General features: G+C 43.4%; 1 protein-coding gene across 5 annotated transcripts in view; it reads left to right on the top strand.

The window, feature by feature from the left end:
- Nucleotides 1-15,393, top strand: part of cica (capicua transcriptional repressor a) — a 51,351-nt gene extending 35,958 nt beyond the window's left edge. For 2 of the 5 annotated variants that reach the window (XM_082522330.1, XM_082522331.1), the window contains exons 10-21: nucleotides 923-1,055; nucleotides 2,904-2,986; nucleotides 3,289-4,120; nucleotides 4,527-4,663; nucleotides 5,702-5,862; nucleotides 7,095-7,338; nucleotides 8,528-8,816; nucleotides 8,980-9,146; nucleotides 10,015-10,160; nucleotides 10,903-11,054; nucleotides 11,204-11,548; nucleotides 12,220-15,393. In XM_082522330.1, the coding sequence (XP_082378456.1) occupies nucleotides 923-1,055; nucleotides 2,904-2,986; nucleotides 3,289-4,120; nucleotides 4,527-4,663; nucleotides 5,702-5,862; nucleotides 7,095-7,338; nucleotides 8,528-8,816; nucleotides 8,980-9,146; nucleotides 10,015-10,160; nucleotides 10,903-11,054; nucleotides 11,204-11,548; nucleotides 12,220-12,482 (2,952 nt within the window). In that variant the 3' untranslated portion in view covers nucleotides 12,483-15,393. The remainder of the gene's footprint in view (nucleotides 1-922; nucleotides 1,056-2,903; nucleotides 2,987-3,288; nucleotides 4,121-4,526; nucleotides 4,664-5,701; nucleotides 5,863-7,094; nucleotides 7,339-8,527; nucleotides 8,817-8,979; nucleotides 9,147-10,014; nucleotides 10,161-10,902; nucleotides 11,055-11,203; nucleotides 11,549-12,219) is intronic. The other 3 variants (XM_082522333.1, XM_082522332.1, XM_082522334.1) reach the window with 3 other exon arrangements.
- The last annotated feature ends 706 nt before the right edge of the window (nucleotides 15,394-16,099 follow it).

Genomic DNA, 16,099 nt, shown 5'->3' with positions numbered 1-16,099 from the left:
CAGCTATCAGGCCTCTCAGCTCGCGGTTTGGATTCAGGAGAGAGACACCGGCTCTACTTTTAAGATTCAGCTTCAAACTTTCCTTTTTGATAAAGCATATAGTTAGGGCTGGATCACACATTCCTGAACCATCCCTTAGGTACGATGCTATAGCCTCAAGCTGCTGGGGGACTTCCCGTGATGCACTGAGCATTTTGTTCCCCCCTGACCTTTTTACACACTTTTCACTGCATCTCAGTAATGTTTGTCTTCTCTCTCCCATAGTCTGTGGTATTTATTTGTCTTCTATGCTTTCCCTTTTTTACTTTTCTCTCCCCCGACCATCCCAGGAGATGGCTGCCCTTCCCTGACCCTGATTATGTTGCAGGTCTCTTCCTGTCAGAAGGGACTTCTTCCATCCTACTGTCATCGAGTGCCGCTTATTTATCTTACAGTATAAAGCACCTTAAGGCAGCTATTGTGAATTAATGCTATAGAAATAAAACTGAATTGAACAGCCACAACTTGAGGTTTACAAATCAATTACTCATACATGAAATATTGTAAAACCACCAAAGATACCCCTCCCCACTCATATTAAATTACACAACTAGTTGCAACCAAATTAGGACAAATAGTGATATCTCTGTGTCATGAGAAGAATGTGCAGGGACCAAAAACACAGAGTAGTTCCAGATCACTGGTTATACTGCAGGACGTAGCTTAAAAATGATTTATTTTACATTTTTCAGGGCAAACTTTATTTAAACATTCAGTAACTTTAGTGGCACTCTGTGTCACAATCACTATAAAATACTCTTGTCGTCCTAAAAAAAATAAATCTCCCATATTTTGGACATAAATGTTGGCTGGTGTCATTCAGTGTCGGTGATATATTTTAGAGAAATCACTTCATGTGCCGTCTTTCTTTCTACACTTTCAGGAGGACGGCACAAGTTTGTTTCGCGGCCGTCCACCGCCTCAGTCGCTGTACCAGGGTGGGGCCAGCGAGGACGTGACTAGCGATGAGGAACGCATGGTCATCTGTGAGGAAGAGGGAGACGATGATGTCATGGGTGAGTGAGATTATCTGCAGAGTGATTTTAGTGAGGTTACAGTTTCATAACCAGAGAGTAATAGTTTCAGTTCCCATGATGGCCAGTAAACTTCTGTTTTCTTACTCAGTGTGACTCTGTCAGCAAATACCTAATGCTTGAAAAAAAAAAGTGTCTCTGTCATGCAGCCATAACACTTCAGCTGCTAATTGCTAGTCTTAAAATATCACGACCACAACAGCACATAATTCCCAGTGTAGCTGTGAAAGTCTGCAGGCAGCCTTAACAACCTTTGTCTCATTTGCTCTACAGAAGAAATCAATTCATAGTCATAGGTGTAGATTTTCCAGTCAACCTACAGGATACTTCCTTTTCACTATTATAAACATGTGTGTTAAGATAAGATAAGATAAGATAAGATAAGATAAGATAACCTTTATTAGTCCCACACGTGGGAAATTTGTTCACTACTATTGTTTCACTACGCCCAGTAGGAAGCTGAAGACTTTTGTTGTTAAAAAAATAATAATAATGACGTGACTCATAAGTATAACAATGCCTCTGACAGGGCAGGTCTCTTTCTTCATCATTAATCTTCCTCTGTGAGCTCACACAGCTACTAGATCTTTTGTGACACAAGTAAATATCCCTGTCACGCACACAAACACATGGTATTAAGGATCTGCAGGAGAGAGCATGCAAATGCAGGAAACTGAGGCAAGATTAATAAACAAAAGGCAAGGTTTAAATGGCTGATAAATACTTAGAAGAGTCCAGTTAGGTCCAGTATTTCACAATAAAAGCAGAAATCTAAAGCAGACACATAGAAGGAAAAACCATAAATAGCATTAAAAAATGGATGTAGCCACCATGATGTCACCCACTGGTTGGTGAAATCCCACCGTTTTGGTGTGACGAGTGTGGGAATGAAAGGCTTTACAGCAAAGGCCGTTTTCACATGGACGTCTATATAACTGGAACCAGAGGCATCACCCCCTGCTGGTCATTAGAAAGAATGCAGGGTTGAAGCTTCACTTCTGAAGTGACGTTACCGCCATCTTTTTTACAGTGTGTGGATAATACTGAGAAAAACTGAAAGCTGAGAGTGGAGAGACAAGAATACAGTGGGTATATACACAGGACTGAGTGTACACAACTGAATACAGATGAAACTAATGAGGGCGGGGCAGCAATCACAAAGGAACAATAGGCAAAGAGAACGTCATCACCAAAATAAAACAGGAAATAAGAAGAAAGAAGGAGATTGACACATGGACAAAACAGGAGACAAAGACAAGGAAATATGACACACTTTGAAATAGAAGAAAGAGTATCAGTTAAATCGAAACAGGGAACATAAAGGAAAGGAAAAGGAAAAAAGACCTGACTTAGAATAGAAAGAATTCATTCATCACTGAGGTGAATACGGGACATAAGCACAATTAACAAAAGACCCAAAGGAGGGCAGAGTAGTGAATCGTGCCTGCGTGTGTGGATTCAGCAGGTGTATGTGAAATAAAACAGGAATAAAGAAATCAGAAATCCTCAGAGCCTCTGTTCTATTTTTAACTGTTATGAACTGTAATAAAGACATTTCAGCCAAAAATTCATGAAAAAGCCTTAAAGCGCTGGATGCTCTCACACATGAGACTTCTCAATGTGTCCACCACTCGCAAACATCCAAACAAAATCTAAACCCATGAAAGGTTTGAAGTGTGCTGTGTGCGTTTTGTGCACTTGTGCCGATATTTTTTGAAGAGAGTAAATAAGAAAGAGATCAATGAAATTGATAAGGCTAAAATGTTTTGTAGGTGAATAAAGAATAATTATTCTAATAATAAAAGGGGTTGTGTGATATTTCACCCTCAGAAGATTCATGTCCTGAAGGCTCCATCGACCTCAAGTGTAAAGAGAGGGTGACAGACAGCGATGAGGATGAACCAGATGGACAGGTACGTGCAGGGTTTAAAGAGATGTTCATTCAACATGTGTTTGTCTTATTTGACTTGTTCTTGGAGTCTGTAAAGTTTGAAATTTAGCACAAAGCTCTTTCTGTTTGATCGAAAGTGATTCTGAGTCATCAGCGTTAAATTAGCATCATATTGTTGGTGCTTTATTTTAAGGCTTTTTCTGCATTTCTTTATTCCCATCGAGCATTAAAAACCCACAGACTTTTCAAAGTTACTGTAAGTTGAGAAGAACTTCACATATTAACTTTCCCCCTTTGATCTCTGTGCTTCTCTCTTCCCTCCAGCATGGCTTCCAGCCTGTGGCTCGCTCCTCTCTCCCCTCCTCCTCTCCCTCCATCATTCACTCCGACTCCTCCTCGGCTAAAGGGAACGGTGGCGGTAACGGAGGAGGTCCTGAAGACGGGTCAGAGAAGAAGAGAAAGAGAGGCGCAGATGGAGGAGAGGATGAGAGCGAGGGAGCCCTAAAGACAGAGCAAGCGGCAGCGGGTGGAGGAGAAGGAAATGGAGGAGGTGGGCAGGGTGTCTCCTCTCTCTTCATCGCCCAGCCTCCTCCACCGCTGGCCCAGCAGAGTTTGACCCCGGTCGGCGTCCGCATGGCCCCCACGATGGTGACTAACGTTGTGCGCCCCATCGCCAGCACGCCCATCCCCATCGCCAGCAAGCCGGTGGAAGGAGCCATCACCCTCAGCACCCTGCCACAGGACAAGAAGGCCACTCTCCTGATTGGGGGTGGAGGTGCTCAGCAGCTGCCGATCACAGCAGGGGGTGGGTACCTGTCGTCCTCCTCCCCTGGTCCAGTCAGTGTAACCCCTGTAGGAGGCAGCAGCCTGCTCACTAGCCTAGGTCTGGGACCCGCTCAAGCAGTGGAGCTCCTCTCCCTACACATCCAAAGCCCCCTACCTGTCCTCCAGCTCCACCCCACTGCTGCCACCACCTCTTCTCTCACACCTCCCGCCTGCCCCACGACCCCGGGACAGGCGCAGTACATCCTGCCCACCGAGAGCCCCTCCTCCCCTCAACTCACTCACCAGCAAATCCTCTCCCTGCCCGCAAATGCCGCCCTGGCCAATGGCGTGCACTCGGGGGCGGGAATCAGAGTCAGCCCCGGGACTAGAGGTGAGACAGAGAGCAACGATTGGCTGAGAGAGAAAAAAAATGGCAAAAAAAAGTAAAAATGTCTTTCTTTGATTTTTCTTTCTGCTGCTCTTCCCTTCACTACAGTAGATTTGATTGGCTTACATAAACGGGAGATACATGATTGACATGAGTTATGAGTGCCCGCCGCCCGCCCACGTCCTAATCACTCTCTGTTCATAAGAAGCAACAGGACGTCATTCCACCTTGTTATCAGCAAGGAATTTCACTAGCATCTGTAGCTGAAATGTTCCCTCCGTCTCAGCGTGTCTCCACCCACCGCCGCTCCTCTGATGTCTTCACCTCCCCTCTTTTGACTCGATTCATCTGTTCCTCACGCTGAGTGATTTAATTCTCTCTCTCTCTCTCCCTGCTTCTCACTAATCAGTCCAAACCCAGTCGCCAGTCTTGCAGAGCAAGATGTTGGTTCCCATGGCAACAGTGAGAACCGGGTCTACTCCTCCTCATCCTTCCCTGGTGGCTCCGCCTCTTCCCGTGCAGAACGGCCCTGCGACAGGAAACAAGGTAAGAACACGGTGTCAGAGATAAATACCTGCCAGCCCGGTGGCTCGGAGCAGCAGCGACGTTAAAACCCGAGTGAGGCGACAACAAAGCAGATGACACGAGGACGTCCACGCGTGTTTTACTCATCTGATTTGGAGCAAAATTTTCTTTTTGAGTAAGAAAATTAGATTCACACATTACAAGCAGCCTTTTACTCTTATTTGTGAAGTTGTGTTGAGCGTTATTTAAATTAAAAGATCATAAAAACTCCACGTGTAGAATCATCAGTCAAATCTGATGTCAGAGTGCTAAATTTGCTACAAAATGAGGTTTTAAAAAGCTTTCTTTCCTCTGAAAGTGAAACTTCTACCTCTTACTTCAGCCCTCTTTGTGTTGCAGACTTAGGGTATTTTTCAAATCAGAATAATTTGAATGCCATGTCTCCTTTTTATAATATCTCTTTCAGTGCTCAAAGACACCCGATTTGTATCGTTAATCAGGGGACCTATTATGCTGATTTCCATCTCCATGTTTCTTTCTTGGACTTTATTTACAAGACAACTCTTATCTTATACTGAGTCAGTTCATGCACCGTCTGAAAGAAGCTATTTTATCTCTGTGATGACCATATAAAGATATCAAGTCTTTTGACAGATCTCTGTAAGCTTTTTAATTAGATGATGGTCGTTAACATTAGTGAGAGGGGCTGTCACATTTGTGGCTTTGTTTCTAATTCTTAGGAAGGAATTAAACTTTCTCACAAGAACAGAAAAGTTTAGTAATTTGCTTTCACACCGTGACCTGAACTGAGGGCGAATTACATGTACGCCATTGCTTTCTTTGTTTTTCGAGCTCAAAGGTCTGCTTGAGATGTTGTTATAGGCTCAGAAACCCGGCTTTAATTCTTTTGATTTCTCACAACCATGAAAATACATTGTATGTTTATAGCTTTTAAATACTGGATACATGACAGAGAGATGATAAAATATGAAACCTGTTCTCTAAAAAACTGAAACCTGGTGAGGAATTAATGGTGTTTTTCTGATTCCCCCACTCCAGATCATCCAGATCGCTTCCATGCCTGTTGTGCAGACCAACGTCCACCCTAGCGGTGCAGCAACAGTACATCCTGGGAGCCCCTATCCTGTTTCCATGGCAACGGTGATGACTCCCGGTGCTGCGCCCCCACAGACCGTTCTCCTGACCTCTCCACCCACCAGGTCAGTAACACAGGCCTAACACCTGAAAGACAAGCAAAACGTGCCCTGACTAAACTTTACTGGACTAATGAGTGAGCTGGTCAGAAAGGACTCAGAGACACTGGAGTTCAACAACTTTAAAAGATGCTGTCAGATATTGATTTTAGCTGGGTCATGCCATCGCTTAATGTGCTGCAAATGCAGATAAAGAAAGTCAACACTTTGAGCACGATTTAATTCTCCATTATCCCTTACAGCCATGTGAACTATGACACCAACTATAAAAAGCCTTACACTTTGCAAAAGAGAACTGCTACATACGGAGAAGTTTCTGAAAGTTTCTTTAAAGCTGGAATCATGACTGAGTATTTTATAGACAGTAAACAAATTTACACCCAACATTTAAACCATATTTATTAAAACAAACCCAATAGTTATCTGATCCAGCTGCAAATAAATATTTTCTTCATACAGACTGTACAGGGGATGAATTTTGACTTACGTTTTAAGTACTGTTAGCGTCTTAAGTTATGTAACTACACAACTAACGATACAACTAATGAGACAGCAAGCAGCTAACTGATCCAATTTTAGAGCCTTCTGGAGAATTTTAGTGCATTTATGCAACACATCACATGGTTTGCTGTGCAATTAATTATACTAACAGACTGTGTGAGTTAGCTTTGGTGAGTTAAATTCTAGTATGCTGTTAGTCTGTTAGCAGATATGTGTCTGTGCATTGCAACCATACAGTTCATGGATGCAACTGTCTATTCAGTTACTTAGCTCTCCACTCGCTTGTCTTGTAAAACAATAACAGGGCTAGAAAACAGCATGGGAAAGGCAGGATAAGAGGGCATGAACACAGTCTGACAAAAAACAGACACGTTAAATATACACAGAGGGCTGACTGGGTAGCAAAGCAAAGGTGAAAGCAGTTAAGAAAGGCAAGTCAGACAATCAGGAAAGGAGGGAAAAGTAACAAAGGCAGGAAGTTAGATTGCATTAAAACACATGACTAGATTGCATTAAAACACACGACTAACCTAACTTTCAGAGTAAAATAGGCCGATTACTCACTGGCAAACATGAAGTCAAAGTCAGATAACGCAGAAGGAACTAGAAAACACAAAACCGACAAATTAGGACCATGATGGCGGTGGCTACGACCGTCTTTTACGTACACTAATCATTTTATTATTATTTTATATATTTTTTCTGGTCACTACTGATATGGCTTTTTTCTCGTCCAGGATCACGTATGTTCAGTCAGGTCCAGGTGTCACCACGGCAACGCACCAGCAGGGTCCACAACCCCCTGGTCCTGCATATCTCCAGTCTTCTCTGGCAACCCTGGGCTTCACCGCCATCGCCCCAGCTCCACAAACCCTGGTTCAGCCAGTCGTTGGTCAGCCTCCGCTACTCGCCCCAGCTCAGCCTCTAAGCTGTCAATCACAGAGCTCTCCGGGACAGACAGCGGGCACCACCGGTCGTCAGGTAAAAAGAGATTTGCACAGTATCAAATATCACTACAGTGTAGAGGTGTGAGAGAGAAAGTAATGATAAAGATGTGAAAACAATTACAAAATCAGTCTTCATGTACATGTTTAAGTACCAGACTTCTTCTAAAACAGACCCCAGACAGTTCAAAGTGACTGTCTCACCTGCTGAAGGAGTTCAGGGTGGTAACGCCCTCCTGTTTGTACTCTACATCCATGACTGCATTCTCAAACATGTCGCCATCATTGAATGCATTAGAATTCATATTAGAGAGGAAAATCAATAATTACTCAGTGTGGTGCACAGAGAACAAGATGCACACTGTAGGCTTTGTAGCCCCTGTTTTGGATGAATTCCCACCATCTCTCTCGGCAAAGTCTTAAGTCACCACAATCATTAATCCCATATTTGGACGTGGCTGTTAATTTTAGAGAAAGAGAGGCCTTATTCTAACTGGAAACATCACAAACCAGTATGAGATGTGGATTTCCAAAGATCAAAAGGCTCAGCGGGTGAATAAACCCACCCAAAACATCACAAAATCACTGGGATCAGTGAACCAAAAAAAGAAACTGTCCAACCTGCTGCCATCTGTCAAGCAACACAGAAATAAAGTAAAAATAACTATATTAACCCAACTTAAGTAATTACTAATTTATTTTATTAAAATGCTAATAAAAAAAAGTACTTCTGTAACTCGAGGCTGTAGCTTACTTATAGCACTTTGTGTTGCCGTCAAAGTCACTGCTATCTTTTGGTTTTTCTTTTTAAAACACACACTACAGACTAGTTTTCCTCACTCGCCAGTGGAATATGAAATAGTTAAACGTCATCCGAGCACAAAACAAAACAAACACACAGTAATCAGCCTCAACACTAAGCCCACTGACAGGTGAAGTGAATTAGATCATCTGGTTACAATGTGATGGTCTTCTGGGAAACCTCGTGTTCTGGCACAGTCCACAAAATCTTCCCCATCAAGCATCAAAACAAGCTGGACATACAGATCCCAAAAGTATCGTTGCCATTGTCCAGGAGTTCACGGGACACCAGCAAGGACCCGGTGCAGGGAGGGGTCAGACCTGTTTTTGGCAGCATCGGGTGGAGTGTCTTTTCAAACACTGTTGTTGTTCACTTCAGTCTATTTCACCCGCTGACATGCCTGGTTTCCTGTTTCCTTCTTCAGGTACTAACTGCCATCTACCCTGCACCACCCGTTGCTCTGCCCACTGGTGTGGTCTCAGTGACGCCTGTGCCGCCTGCAGGGGCGGCTCCAGCTCAGGACGTGGCGAACCCTCCCTCTCCGCTCGCTGTAGGGCTGCAGGGTTCAGCGGTGGCGACCCCTCACCCTGGCATGGGAACAGAGGTGGAGGTGAAGCACGAGAGCCAGCTGGATGCTCAGAGTGACGCTCAGGGGTTGTCGAGCTGTGTCACCAGCTCCTCGATGGGCACCTGTACAAGCAGCATCATCGCAGGTAACGGTCCACTGATTTAGAACACTGGTGGATTTATTTGTACTTATCTTATAGTGTAGTGTGGGCTTCATCAGACGTCCACTTCTAAAGGAAAATTACAGCAATGTGCAAGTTTTTTAACTGGATAAGTAATTTGGTAAAAATGATCTATTTTGTGTTTTAGTGAAAAAAGAGGAGGACACCACTTTGCGCATCAAAGAAGAAAATTTGAGGGATGGATATGAGAGAGAGAGACAAAGTGAGATGGACGACGAGCGAGAGAGCTGTGAAAAGAAGCGAGGCAGAGAGACGGAGAGAGAGGAGCTCAGCACGGGCAACAGCAGCAAAGAGGTGAACAAAGCCGCATGGGGCCTTCACTCATACTATAATAATACTTTTTATATCTGAAGTTTTTATCTGTTTACCATATGTTTCTCCGAGTGAATCAGAATCAAATCAAAAAATATCTGTGAACGATACAGATTCTTTTTCAGAACTTGTGTGAAGTGATTTTGGAGGTTTTCACAACAAATCACAATTTTGAAATACAATTAAGAGATTTTTGAACAACCACAGATCAAATCATGGTAGTCGAGATAAAGTGATCATTTTTTACATTTCACTTTTCTCCCACGAACCGAGTTTCCCGTCCTGAAAGGTCATGCCAGCTCCAGATGCTGCCTTCATCTACCACTATAAAATTAAAAGGAGGACTGGTGATATTTCAAACAACATATAGACAGATGCGCCTTAAGATTTTGGCTCGCCCTTCAGTGTGCATTGGGAGTGTCTGTAAGTCATTCACTTAGAGGAAGTAAAATGTTTCGACATTTGAGCCTGAGAGAGAATCAAAACTGTTGCAGCTGCTTTTGTCTCTGAATTGCATCAAGTGTCCGTCATGCAGTCTAATTCCAGCAGCTCTCCTCTGTCATCCTGCCCCCCGTCCTCCACCACAGACATCCTGCAGTGGAGGTGTGAGCCAACAGAGACCTCTGCTTGCCCACACAAGGCATCCACACATCAAACCTTTTTATTTTTTTATTCGAGTTACGTTTAAAGTTCTTTGAACTTTAAACCTTAAGTTATTACAATTATTACAATTATTGGTCAAAATCATTCTGCGTTCACAGGAGAGTTTAAAAAGCTCCTCATGTCCTCAGAAACAACCACACAAACAGTGCAACCTTTAACAGATGAAAACCTCTCATTCTTTTCCCAGGCTGGACCTCGTTCCCCACCTCCACCACTACCCTCAGGTTTGGACCCCCCTCCTCCTCCACCTGTAGAAAGAGATCCTCCCTCTTCCTCAAAGAAGACCAAGTTTCGGCCCCCGCCACTCAAAAAGACGCCTGACTCTCATGACAAGTAAGTGGGCTGATAAACCTTTATGTCAGAGGACTCCTGAGATTCTAACGTTGCTTCTTATATTTTCTACAACTGTGTGGGTTTGTTGGTTTAAGCAACCTCAGAGTCGGACTGTATAAACTGATGTGAAACAGGTAAGTATGCATTTTAATGAAGTCAGATTCCATCTCTGGCTGCAAGAAAAGCTTTTATTAAAGTCCAGATCTGGTCTCGCCGTGGTCAGACTGAAGTTTCATAGAATCGTTGCCAAATCAGAGAAAAATAAGCCAAGTCTGCCAGCTCTTTCTGGCTTTCTGGTCTTGGTAAAAATAAAAAAAATAAAAAGACTTCCTTTCATTTTAACAGTTTACATATTTTCAAGCTGAGAGAGCGCATACAACAGGAATGAATCTTATGTAATTTTGGCAGCTTGAAGGGAAACTAGCAGCACCCTGGACAGGACTCCATTTGTTGACTTTATTAATGAGCACTTGTTTTAAAGCGTAGTGGCATCCAGGTCTGTTTTTAGTGCACGGCCAAACCTCCAACTTTCTAAGATTATGGTGGAAACTCTGTTTACTGAATGTGAGTGGGCAGAGTGCTTACTCTTGATGTTCTTTATTTAGATGGTAGGAAAGTAGCATGGAAGCCGCAGAGGCGAGAAAGTCACGGCAGAACTCGGCCTTAAGGAATGCGAATACATTCAGAAGTCGTCCCTTGATACTTGAACCACCGCACAACTGGACTGTGTTTGTGTGTGCAGGCTCCTCTCGGAGACGTACTTTGAGGAACGCTTTGCTGAGCTGCCAGAGTTTAACCCAGAGGAGGTCCTTCCCTCGCCCACTCTGCAGAGTCTGGCCACCTCACCGAGAGCAATCCTGACCAGCTACCGCAAGAAGAGACGCAACTCCACGGGTACGAGTCAGAAATTCAGAGATGACTCCAAACTTTAGATCTGAACAACTGATATCCTGTGGAACAAAATCTCCACATTCAAAGTCTCTGTTCTTCCTCTTTTCCTTTGCTTGCCTTTCATTATTCCTCACGCGTCCGTCTCCCTCCAGACCTTGAGCTGACTGGGGAAGACCCGAGCTCCCCGAGGAGAAAGACTCGTCGCCTGTCCAGCTGCAGCTCAGAGCCCAACACCCCCAAGAGCGCCGCCAAGTGTGAGGGAGACATATTTACCTTCGACAGAGCAGGTATGACGTGTTCGGCACCTACAACCTATCGAGAGATGCCGAGATGGCCTGACGCTGGTCTGATGGACCTTTCTGTGAAACCAGGTCCAGAAGGCGAGGTTCCCCCGGGAGAATTGGACAGGGTTTCGTACTCGTCTCTGCGCAGAACACTGGATCAGCGTCGGGCCCTCGTCATGCAGCTGTTTCATGACCATGGCTTCTTCCCCTCAGGTAAGCTAACAGTAGATAAGACATGACGTCACAGGAGAAGCAACAAACTAAAGCTAGAATCATTATGTAGTGCAAACCTGTTAATAACAAAAGCAGTAATGATGAAAATATGTCACAGCTGTGTGCTTCCACCAACAACTTAAAAAGCAAAATCACTGTCAGACTGAAGCAAGGAAAGAAGAATTTGCATTTTTCAAATTATTATTTAATTATTTATTTAAGTGGGAGTTTCCATCGCTATTTTTTCAAGAAAGATGTTTACAAAAACACAGACAACACAGTACAGACACTTAATACAAAGAAATACACCAGACTTCAGAATAATCAGATAAATTACAGTCCAAATAAATATAATCCTTTAAAACGCTGTAATGAAATAAGAAAATGTAGCTTCATACATTTTCTTATTTCTTAGCTCGTCCCATTCGCAGGCAGCAGAGCATTTTAATGTGTCTATCAGAGGTCTACCTAATGTTAAAATGTCCTGTGAATGGACTTTGGTATGCTATTTAAACGTCACAACAAGGGTGCGGAGGTAGACCTTCCCACTTTTTTATAAAAGATACAATGATGAGTGAGAAAAGCAGCAGTCTGTGACGAAGAGAATCGAGGGGCTTTCAAAGTGCACAAATGACATAAACATAATTTCCTTCTCACTCTCCTCTCTCCAGCTCAGGCCACAGCTGCCTTCCAGGCGCGCTACTCAGACACGTTTCCCAACAAGGTGTGCCTGCAGCTGAAAATCCGCGAAGTCCGTCAAAAGATCATGCAGACGGCCACGCCAGGAGCCCTCGAGCCCGGAGCGTTGGCCGAAGCCAGCCCCGCCTCTTCCCACAGCTCCTCTTTTAATCAATCAACCCGGGAGGATGCAGGGGTGGAGCAGCAGGGAGACAAAGGGCGGAGCCCCGAGGAGCCGAAAAGCGAAGGATCGTAAGCTGGAGAGGGCGACGGAGCAGAAGAATGGAGGAAAGACAAAGAGGGAGAGAGAGGAGTGCGTTAACCAGTGAGGTCCTATCTACTGGCGCTAATCTCCATCAGACCTGGGCAGAAATGTGGAATGTGGTCACAAATAATTCAAACTACTCAAGGCGCGCTTGGATCATCTAATCAGACCTTTAAAAAAAAAAATCAAAAAGCCTCAAATATGGTCAAATCACATGCAAGTCACGATGAGTCAAGTGCTTCTTGTATTGTTTTCGCTGTTTATTTTCCAAGTATCCAGAATGTCTTTAGTTAACCCTTTTGCCCGGGTCTGCTCTCAGCACATTTGTACAGTAGTTTGTAGTTTGACACACAAACTCTATCTCTCTGGCAAACACACACATGCGTACAGACACACACACCAGCCCTGGTGCATATGTAATCTCCAGCATGCACATGATCCCACAGAAACACGCATACACGCTTAACAATCAGACTGTTACTCTTGGTTGGCAGCCCCCAGGAGTTGCTACCAAGGACCACGACACACAAAGGCACTTTGTCACTTATTGTGCAGATGCAGTTTGCTGTTGCCAGCCAGCCAGCCCTCAGATGCCATTGACTTGACCTCTTTCTCGTCCTCCCACTCCTCAGCACAGTGGTCAGGACATAAAAACACAACCCCAACGACCTCCACTGATATTTCACAGCCCCTCGATGCTGCAAGACAGACAGCACACACACATACACAGTACACACACACAAACACGCGTCCGTACAGCGTGAGTACACAAACACAGTCAAACACCACCACCAACCCCGCCCCTTGGTCTGACCAAGCCATCGGCCTGCACAGTTTTTAGTGATTGTAGTGAGAAGAGAAACTGAAAGCATGAAATTTTATTCGCTCCTGAAAAGAAAAACAAAACAAACAAATAAAAACAAGAAGGCAGGAGTCGTGATGTAGTGTGACCAATCTTTGCACCTTCAGTTTATTGCCATTATGAAAGACTCGAGTCATTACTGGCGGGAGCTGATGATCTATATGTCTGTATGTCTGCCGGGGGTCATGACCCCCAAAACCTGTGCGAACAGGCACCATAAAGAGATTATGTAAAGAGACTTTTAGGTTGTGAGGCTTTGAAGAATCAACGTTAAACTCGACACCGACCAGCTCCCAACAGAGCACGGAGAAAAAGGGCGGGAGAAGGAAAAACTGGATGCAAGATTCATATTCCAACGATGGGAAGACGTGATAGCGGTGAATACGGACAACATGACGAGAACCAAACTTCTCTGAATCTCCCCCCTCCCTCCCCCCATGGATATGATGTTGCTTTCTCTCATTATCGTGGAAATAACCAGTTTTAACGTGGCCTGTTTTTCTCTCTCGTGGCTCTATTGTGTTTCTTCTCCAGCATAAAAAAAATAATAACAACAACAACAACAAAACTCTGGACAAATAAGGGGACAAAAATCAGCGTGTGCCCCGTCTCTCCCCTCCCTCCCCTCCCTCTACGATTTCTCACCAGACACAGAAGCGGGGGAGCAGGGGCGTTTGTCGTTTTGTAAAACGTTGAAATCAGGTGTTTGCACAATTTGTGCGGCCCTCTCCGTCTGGGGGCCGCCACAAGTTAAATCAGGAAAGTATTGTTTTTAGAGATTGTTTTAGTAGTTAAAAAATAATAACTTGTTCCTTATGTTATCAATCACCCTTTTCCTCCTTCCCTGCTTTCCTCCTCAGCCCTCTCTCTCTCCTTCTCCCCCCTTTACTGCTCTCCTCCCTCCGACCCTCAAGTGTTGTCTGAAAGTGCCCTTAAGCACTGGTCCCGGGTCAAGCGCTATGTAGCTCAGGATGGTTCTGGTTAGGGTTAGTTCAGGGAAAGCGGATCCTAGACCAGCACTGGAGGGCAGTCTCCGGAGCCCTCCCCTTGTCCCTCTCTTCTCGACACTTTATCCTTTCCCATCAAATGGTGCAATAGGACTTTTTTTTTTTAAATGGGTGGGTTATTTTTTTTTTTTTTCGGGGCAAGGCTCTGTGCCATAGATATTAAACCCAGTCAGACAGTGAGAGGGATGAGCTGTTGTCTATAAATATGGTATAAAAGAAAACAAAAAAGAATCACGCAATTATTGTTCTTGTTGAAGCGATAGAAAGTATAACTTACTAAAAGTCAAAGACAATTTTTAAATAGCACTTTTTGGCTCTTTGCTTCTCGAGTGAAGAGTGGGGGTAGTTATTATTATTATGGGTATCTCTATAATTTCTCTGTATACAGTTGGATGTGTGAAAAACAAATATATATACCGGTATTTCCATATATGTGCATTTAGGTCTGTGTTTGGGTGTTGTGTGTATGTTTTGGCACATGCAGGTAGCGTGTTATCACGACCAACCTCTCGTTCTTTCACCACACAGCAACATTATCAATAGTATATTTTTCATTGTATCTACATTCTATATTCTACTCTAGAGACAGTATTTTTATAGTCACCATGACTATTTTGTCTGCCATCTTGACTGTTATCAAACCCAGTTGATTCAGGATATATGTGAAATATATATATATATCTATATATATAGATATGTAGATATATCTATATATATATATATAAATACACACAGGTAAGAAGAAGACTATCAATTCACATTACTTCGGGGTTAGGGCTGTAAAGTGTCTGTCTGCATGCATGTGCAATCACATGCACGCGTGCACACACCCACACAGACATATGTGCATACACACACGTATGCGTGTACACTGTATGATTGTGCTTAAAAATAAACTGTCCTTACTTTGGAGAAGGAAATTTTAGGATGAGCGATGTGAGTGTTATCTCATAAGCAGGCATGTTGACCATGTGCAATATTTCTAAACAACAAAAAAAGACTAAATATTGAAAATATTAAAGTTCTAACACAACCTCTTATGTGCTTGCATTTATTTCATGTCCCTGCATTTCTTGAGTCTTTTATAATGTCGTGTGTCTTATTTGTGAATCTGTGTCGGTGGGAGATGAATCTCTGCAAAAATCATAATGGCAGCAAAATCCCAAAATCCCTGGAACATACAGTGTGTGCTTCTCCAGCTGGCCTTTATCGAGCATATCAGTGTTGAAAGTGCTTATTGGATTAGAGCAGCCTTTGAGATTCAGGTCATATTGGGCGAGAAGCTGGGTTAAGTTAAGGAGACCTGGTCAAAGAGCTTTCAGTACAGTAAAACAGATGCTCTGTGGGAAGCTGGAGATAACACCTGGCTGCCCACTTCTGAACCCTAAATAAATCCATTGGCCTTCATTAGTTCTTTTTTTTTGTTTACCCAAGCAAGACATAACACCAAAGGCATGAAATAAAATGGAAAAAATACATTTAATTTAAAGGATATGCTGTTAAAGATTTAAACGGCACAGCAGTGTTGAACCTCACAGTGATCGGTCATTGAGTTTTATTTGTATTTCCAATATTTATGTTACTTTTATTACATTTTTACAAAGAGAAAAATTAATATAAGAGTCCAGGCTGTAATATGAACTAAAGTAAAAGGGTGTGAGTTATTTCCGAGAAAAAAAGCTAAATTCTGTGATGTATCTTGAATTTTTTGTTGCTTTTCTACAAATGTTATAGTTTTA

This window comes from Aulonocara stuartgranti (assembly GCF_965226115.1).
Source record: "Aulonocara stuartgranti genome assembly, chromosome: 22".
Classification (NCBI taxonomy): Eukaryota; Metazoa; Chordata; class Actinopteri; order Cichliformes; family Cichlidae; genus Aulonocara; species Aulonocara stuartgranti.
The sequence above is the reverse complement of the archived record's forward strand: the minus strand, read 5'-3'. Positions and strand labels throughout refer to the sequence as shown.